The sequence below is a fragment of the Temnothorax curvispinosus genome, unplaced genomic scaffold, assembly GCF_003070985.1.
Source record: "Temnothorax curvispinosus isolate PA1 unplaced genomic scaffold, ASM307098v1 QBEX01015719.1, whole genome shotgun sequence".
NCBI lineage: Eukaryota > Metazoa > Arthropoda > Insecta > Hymenoptera > Formicidae > Temnothorax > Temnothorax curvispinosus.
In genome coordinates this window covers 54,341-62,883 of record NW_020225499.1, presented here as the reverse complement: position 1 = coordinate 62,883, position 8,543 = coordinate 54,341, and the positions used below count along the sequence as shown (strand labels likewise).

General features: G+C 40.0%; 1 protein-coding gene across 2 annotated transcripts in view; it reads right to left on the bottom strand.

The window, feature by feature from the left end:
- Positions 1-23: 23 nt before the first annotated feature.
- Positions 24-8,543, bottom strand: part of LOC112465990 — a 12,156-nt gene continuing 3,636 nt past the window's right edge. For both annotated transcript variants that reach the window (XM_025033822.1, XM_025033821.1), the window contains exons 3-5: positions 3,826-3,942; positions 2,292-2,788; positions 24-2,113 (exon numbers count right to left, since the gene is read on the bottom strand). In XM_025033822.1, the coding sequence (XP_024889590.1) occupies positions 1,618-2,113; positions 2,292-2,788; positions 3,826-3,942 (1,110 nt within the window). In that variant the 3' untranslated portion in view covers positions 24-1,617. The remainder of the gene's footprint in view (positions 2,114-2,291; positions 2,789-3,825; positions 3,943-8,543) is intronic.

The window sequence follows — 8,543 nt, the reverse complement described above, 5'->3', positions numbered from 1 at the left end:
TAATAATAATATTAATTATTCTATTTTTTTATCATTAATATTATCATTATTATTAACTCGCACGCTAAGGTAATCGCTGTGACGGTGCGTAAAACAGTACAGAAAATTGTATTCGTTCAATTTCCCGCGGTCACCGAAGCAAAGCGTTTTTTTCCTAACGAAATTATATTTATAATTATTTAACTTTGAAATATCTATAATCTATAAATTATGGAATATAATCGTATGCATATTGAGGAATGTAAGAGGTCGATATTGGCGTGACGAATTTCTGTCAAGAACTCACACACACACAACTTGTATTTGTATTGCACCGGCACAGCAAATTACGTCTATTATATCGAGAAAAGCGTGTCGAGATCGCACGAGGCTTCGTCATATTTTTCTCTCGAGATTCTACTTTATACATGAAAATTATAATCACAGTTTGAGTAACCCCGCAGTCACTTCGCGTTTGGTGAAAATTAGCGTGCCCTCCACCGCTCGTGACGACTTTAGACTTACAAATTCGTGGAACAGTCAAATCTGAACCCCCCCTGTCCCACAACAAAGTCTATTTATTATAGAGATTTTCTAAGTAGCTAGAAATCAATACATAAAATTTGCGAGTTTTGGAACTCGATAACGATGTAGAAAACGTTAATACGAAATTTCCTAATAATTAAATGTCGTCGTACACCGCGCATTGTATATTCTTTATCAATAATAATGGCGAAGTAGACGAGAAACGTTGAACAAACGTGGAGAAAACGCGAAATATAGACACAAATGGTCAACCACAATATGACAATTCTATTTAATTTATTTAGAAAGATTAAAGTATATATTAAACAGATGCGTTTCTCTAAACGCATTTTTTTTATGACGAATCATTGATAACATCAACGACCTTTCTTTTTCTCAAATTATATATTTACCAACGTAATAGGAGAACGATACAAGATAGACTTTAACGAGACTATAACATTGGCAACCCAAAGGTACGTAGCTATTCGATACCTGAGATTTTTCACGACGTTTTGGAAAGAGTCTGATATGAGGAATCACACGAGGAATTTTGATTCCGCGTATGTGAATACTGAAGCCTCGCACGAACGCGGTGCCATAATGTTGAAATCTCTTAAAATACTTTTTCTATCTTTGACTCTCTTCTTCCGTTTCTATCGCTCGAAGAATGCAGCTTCCCTCACATGATGGCGTATCGTTATCATTTAGTTAATAGTACAACCGAAATCCCGTATAATATATCGCTGTGTATGTGTGTATCCCGTGTTTCGGAAAGTTGTCACATGTGTTCAATGTATCGTCGATAATAATTTAAAAGTAATATATCATTCACCGTGAATCATTATTGAATATGATTCACGTAAATCGTCATTATTTATAAATGGACGTTTATATCTATCGAACTAAGTAGATTTCAAACAACTGTTAGGAAAGTTATATACAAGCAAGTCCATTTCTAAGAACTTTCCGCACTCGTGTAACTTTCGTTCGTAATTTTTCTTAAATACTTCGCTATTTGTCAATGTCCCACGGTGAAGAGCGTGTCTTCGAGCAAACAAAACGTATCGAATTATGGACCGTCGTTTATCGCATAAACGTTTTTCTAGAAACTTATTCGTCCCCACCGCCGGCATCCGTCTCGCACTCGCAAGAGCCGTTAACTCCCACAACTTCCGGCGCATCTTCGTTCGTCGTGCCGTCCGCGTTACTATCCGCGATGTCTGTCCTCTCTTCAGACTGCTCCTCGATGGTTTCGAAAAGTTCTTCCTCGACCTCCTCTCCACCCTCGGACTTGTCGACGATCGGCTCGTCCTCCGCGATTCCCGCGGGATCTCGTATCGTTTCCTCGTTCCTCTCCTGGCCGTGTAACGCCGTTATTACCCTCTGCTCGATCGTGAGCTGTCTCACGGCGTTCTCCAAGTTATCCCTAAGAATATTCGCGTCGTTCTCGCTCTCTTGCCACGTGAAAGGCATAAAAATCATACGAACGAGTTGGTATAGCCGTCTAAAACCCAGCTTCTTGTACAAGCTTTGACTAGCTTCATTTTCTGGACGTATAACTACAAACGGATAATACCCTTTCTCGGCTACGCGTTTTGTCAGGTACCTAAAATTTCACAGACACACATAAATCTCATTATATCTCAATTTCGGCGTGTGCGTGACAACATCGCGATATAATATTTATTTAGCGTGGATGAATCAAGTACACCTACGACTATCTAGTTAAGCGTTATTACTAATTGCAAAAATTTTGTATGAACGCTATTAAGGCTCTTCCCTACCTTGCTAACTTCGTCCCATACCCCTTCCTACGATATTCCGGCTTGGTCTGCATGGAGAACATAGCTCCGTAATAGGATTGGACCATCCAAGCGGCCAAGCTACCCTTCGCGAACACTCCCGCCGCGGGTAGTGTCCTGATAAGTCGAAGGAAAACCTCGTGACATTCCATGTCGTTCGCCGGATACAATTCGTGGATTCCCTCGGCGTGCTCGGCCTTGAGTTGCCGCACCTGAACGTCAGAGTCGGACTCCTCCTCTTGGCTTTCTTCCTCCTGCTCCAAGTAATCGCACGCGCAGACATCGCCCACCACTGTCTCGATGGTGCCGGTACCTTCGTAAAGACGCGTTAATTCCTCGGCAATGTCGGAGTGAACGAAATTAATGTACAAAGGTCTCGACCAGTCTATCAGAATGTCCTCCTCTCGGAGAAGGCGAAGCAACTCCAGCCGGTCGTTCGGGCAGAAGACGCCGACACTCTCGTACACCAAACCGTGTGGCTGAAAGCATAAAGATGCGATTAGCATCGCCAGTGTATAGAGAAAAGGCTATGTGCGAACGATAATACTGGGAGATCGTAAAGTCTTTACGGTCTATTTACCGCTTGTTGTCATAATTTACGCGCGGCTTTCTCTAGAATCTGCAAGAGCTTAGGAATAGAAGATTAGATACTTTGATGCACGCCAGTGAGACATGCTTCATATTTAAGACTAAACGATGAAGTATGCGTTTTATATTTCAATCTATGTTTACGTGTCGAAAAACACTGGTAGGGAATAGTCGCTTATTACCGAGTATGCGGCACGAATGCGGATTAACGCGGCGGGTGCTAAATGTCAAAGGATACAATGCGGTTCTTGGCGCGGTTAAAATTCTTTGCCAGAGAATACGACGTTACGTGTGCAAAACTAATAATCAATGACCAGCGAATTTATGGTGCTACAGAGCTGGTAATTAATTGAAAAGCATATACAAAATTATCTTGAGAGGAATCGGGAAGCTGGGATTAAGCGCGTCGCGATTCGTGTCGAGGGAGCAAAGAGGAAGGCGAAAATTTGGCGGATAGCCAAGTCTGTGGGATGTGGGCCAATACACTCTCGCAACTCTGCATTGAGAAATGGCGCGTCTGGAAGCACATAATAATTTTCGTGGCAAGGCCACTTTTTTGATATTTGGCGTTTTTGCGATCTCTTGAAATTAACGATTCGTCGTGGTGCCGCGGCGATCAAATTATTGTTTTCTAATCGAAATGGTTCGCTTAATTTCAGTTTTTTTAACGATCTGCTATATATCTTGCAGTATAAAGAGATGTTAAACAATGTAGACCATATATAACCAAAGTTACACGTACGCACTATGAAATAAATTAGATTATTTTGTAAGTGGGCAACTTTTTGAAGTGCAACAATGTAATTAAGACGGTAAGTGGGATGAATGTTATCTCAAGTAAAATACTATTACAGAAATAACAACTTTTGTTTAAGATTGCATCAGGTAAACTTCTCCTTCTCCCGTAAATTTAATAATTTATACTTACAGATAATGTCATTCCGGGAAAATGTAAACAGATTGCGTCCTCTGGCCAATCGTTAGCCACGTAGAAATGGAATTCCCAGACTCTATCTCGCATATAAGTTAATACGGTTTGTTGAAACTGCAAGAAATTTATAATATCAGTGAAACATTCTCCTTATAATTAAATGGCATAAATTATTATTAACAAAATTTTATAAAAGTAGATTAAATTTATTTTTCATGAAACGTGGAATTCAAAGTGACATTTACATTGGAATGAGTAGAAAAGTGTTTATATTCGCATGTGTCAACTTTAGCAAAGACGCTGTTTGCAGTGAAAGGGTAGATATTTTCGAGACAGTAAAAACATATATAGAAAGAGAGAGAGAGAGAGAGGGGTGGAGGAGGATCAGAAAGAATCTAATCAAAGGCAATGCCCGGCCCGGTTAAAGATAACTCTGTCACTTTTGATATTCTTTTATATATAGTTCTCTTTCATTCCTTATATAATACAGTAGACCCTTATTCCATATATAATACAGGGGATGCGTTCCGTGTTGTATGAATTCGTGTTATACGAGTCACATGCGTCACATAGATTATACATATATGGATTGTGCATGTGGAATTGTGGAAACACATATTTATAAAAGATTTATTTCAAAAATGTGGGATGTAACGGTAAAATATTTGTTATTTTAATTTTTTAAAACAAATATTATTAAAACTTTTCCGTCATGTTATAGGAATCTGTGTTATATGAACCCGTGTTACATGGGTTTATAAAATATAAAAAAAAACTTTATCTTCTCATAACAGGAATACATATTTTGTTTGAATTAGCCGGTACAATTGTTCCACTTAAAATAAATGCTAAACGTTAACAGCGTATTTATGTCGCATCGAGGAGTTCCTTAATTGAATATATACTGGATGAAAATAACGAGCGAAACAAAGGATACATAAATTTTGCCCAAGAATAGCATAATAGGTAAAGTACTAAAGTAGTCAGGTAAAGTAGTCAGGTTAACAGTTTGAGAAATAAGAAAGATCGATAAAAGTAATTGTGCTTTTGCACGGCAGCTACTTTTAACTTTTCAAATTGTCAAGATGACGTCAAGTCGGATAATTATATTGCCATATTTTGATTATAGAGAATTGCGCGTGAAGTCTTTTTATGAACATCTTTGTCGAAAATAAAACTCATTGAAATTATTATTTAACAATTAAGAATAACGTATTTGAAATATTTGGAAATTAAATGCTCAAAGAAAATATCGTAGAAACCATAAAACTTTAATTATTATCCAATAACACGTGATACACGCGAGCTATCGATCACACTATGTATACGGCCTGCGTATTCTATAAGTAATGCTCATATTTAAATCATTTCGAAAACCATAAACAAAATCGCAACGGTTAACAACATGATAAGCATGCTACAGATAATTGCACGAGATTATTATTTCATGCATATTCTGTGAGCAGACGATGAAAAAGATACGTGACAAGCCGATTCATATTTCAAAGCCCAGAGCCAGTTTGGAAACTGATAATTAGTGAGAATTTTATCAACCTCGATATCTCACATTATCAATTCATTCTACTTTAGCGAAAGCTGTGTATGTGGCCCCGTGTTTTCCCAGTGTCACGTTAAGGTCGTTTACAACGAAAACGTGAATAATTCAACTCTTTTTCGTTGACGTTAGCACGCATTTCAACTTAGAAATATCGCCTAGATTTCCATCTCATCGATATCTCATCTTTCTTGTATCGCGATTTTCCCCAGCGTTCAGAAACGCGTGTTTCATTCGCATTACATTCCTTCACAATTGTTAAAGTGGATGCTTTCGTTCGGATACGTGTGTCCCGCTTTACGAGCCTCGCGTGCCATCGTCGAAACGCGCGGCGACGATCGCGCGCGCGTTCGATATGTAATACGGATTTATGAGAACCCCGCCGCGCTTTGATAACCGCGCGAGAAAGAGAGAGTGATGCCGGAAGAATCACAACACCATTAGATTGAGCCAGCACACGAAAATGATTGTGCGCAGGCCCTGGCAGTTTATCCCGGAATAAACCGCCAGACACTACTGGTTCCTACAACGTATATACGGCGTGGAAAGGCATTCAGGGGTCAAGGTCGCGTGTCCTGACGCATACACGTAATGCCGTTGCTTTTTCGTCGTCGCACGTAGCGAAATCGATGCACTTTGCATGCAACGTATCGTCAAAGTCCGCTGATGATTGATCGCCGCAATGATACAGTGTGTCCGCGCGCGCGATCCCGATCGGCGGCACACGTTTCCTTCGGCTTCTCGCTCTTTCATCCCCTCCGGCCGAGAGTATCGAAAGCCTTGATCGCTTTCGTCCACGTACTCCTCATTTTTTTTTTTTTTCTATTATATAATTTGTCAGGCGAGACGCGATTGATTCCCGTCGACTGGCTCGGTCTAATCCGCTCCCTCCGTCAGGCGAGACGGAGCGGGGAGGAGACATGCGACGGGGTGGAAAAGCCACGAGACTGCAGCCCGTTCAATTGAACAATATCTCTTTGTGGCGCGCGGCTGTACTCTCACTATACTCTCACGATGATTGAAAAGCGTATATACGCGACTTTTCACGTTGAAAACAAGCGTGCTCCTCTGTGTCCGCGGGACGAAAATATCTAGGGTTTTAGCGTGACCATTTATATAATCGAATCAATAAATTGATAATACCCGTCATCTTCCCCGAGACACGTGATGCCGCCGCGGCTTTTACCTAAATGTGATTTCAATTTCGATGATATAACGTTAAGGCCGCGGAGCGCCGTTGGCCGTTCACAATTATTAACATTGATATAGCGCCCGGAGGTTTTCTCTCGGAGTAAAATGGGAAGGGGGAGAGACTCGCCGTACGCTAATAGGAGATCACGGATGCCGTAGTAGTCGCGAGACGAGGTCACGAGATCGGCACTGCGGCGACTCGCGAATAATACGGTCGGCGACGACGACAACGTGTGCACAAGCCGCGACCCTGGCCTTGGTTCCAGCGCACCTTGCACGACGATTTTTCGATTACGGTAGCGTGGTCGCGCGTCATAACGTTGATCCCCCTAACAACGGGGGTTGAACAAAGTTTATCGAGTTGGTACTCTCGTTGTAGTCCGGCAGTTGCATCACAAAAGGGAGAAGTGAAACGGTGAATGGACTTCAACCGGACAATTTGAGCGAACCGAAACACAAGTCGTGTAAACCGTTATTTCCGGCAAGATAATTCATTTTGTTCATGAAATTTGCACGTTGATTTTAATAAATAAATAATTATTGTTTATTATGTCAACTCCGAGAGGTTCGCTTTCACGATTTAACAGAATTGAGAATGATATCGATATTTACGTTGAAGCATGATAAAAATAAAAAAAGTGGAATAAAAGTTGAAAAAAAGTATGCACAATTATTCTTATCTATCCGTTAAATATATGCTCTTTATAGTTTTACATATTGTAGATAAAGGTTAAACACACACACGCATTACTAAGTTTTTCCTTGAAAAAGAGATAGTCGCTAGTTTCTTGCTGTTAAAAGGCAAACAGAAATTTGTTTGGATAGCTATTTAAGTTGCAGCATTTATAATATTATATTGAAAAGCCAAAAGTTTAAGATGTTTATTATGCCAACAACTGGTACAAGAAGCAGTTGGACTCAATATATATTTCTCAAGTAAATATTATACACAGTCAGCGACACTGATCAAATTTCACAAATATTTGGACATTCGCTATATCGCACAACATCGGCATATCATTTTCGCGGCATAGAAAATATATGTGCCATATGATGCGTGCAGCACGCATATAATATAGCTTTGATCGCGTCACAACTATCAGCACTCGGACTAACTTAGGGGAGGATTACGCGTTTGGACATTGTATCCTGCATGATAGTAACCTTATCCCACCAATGAGTGGGATTGATCCCTCGAGAGCGAGCCGACCTATCTCGTGACCACGACAGCGCGACTTTTCGCGAATTCTGTGTGCCAAGTGAAATATCAAATATCGCAAAAATCGGACGATAAATCCAATCTCGGTTTGTTGGATTTATCGTCCAATTTTTGCAATATTTGATATTTCACTTGGCATAGATTTTTAATTAATTTTCAAGAATCTCGTAAATGACATGAGGGGTCTAAAAGACCCCAGCATGAAAAATGTCTCCTTATTCATTGATTTTTTGATCTTCAGTTATGAAAATTTTTTTCAATGTTGTTCAAGGCTTAGAAAAGAGAATAAAATGCTTATATTGTTAAAATTTCAATTTCAACATAGTATAAAAAATTAAGTAAACTGAGTACTGCTAAGTGTACAAACGGGTAGGTCAATCACTCAACTATCATCAATGGGAGCATGAGCTCTATTTTTGGCAAGAACATTTGAAAACATTTCATTCTAAAAGGTCTGGAGTCCACTGGACCCCACGGAGCATTTAAGGTTTAAGGTACATATGGTACATAAATATGCCTTCTCTTTTTACCCATGTCACACGTAGGCAGTGTCCATTTGCTACCCGTGAAAGAAAACCAACAGGTTAATGTCTTTCTTCTGAAAGACGAAACATTAAAATTTCAACTGTGGTCAAATGGACTCGCAAACCCCGAGTCCTCGCGGTTACGAGTCTCGCACCTTTGCCACTAGACCACACTGCCTCCCTCCCCCCTAAAATATTATAAGAGAATAAGTACATATTCTCTCTA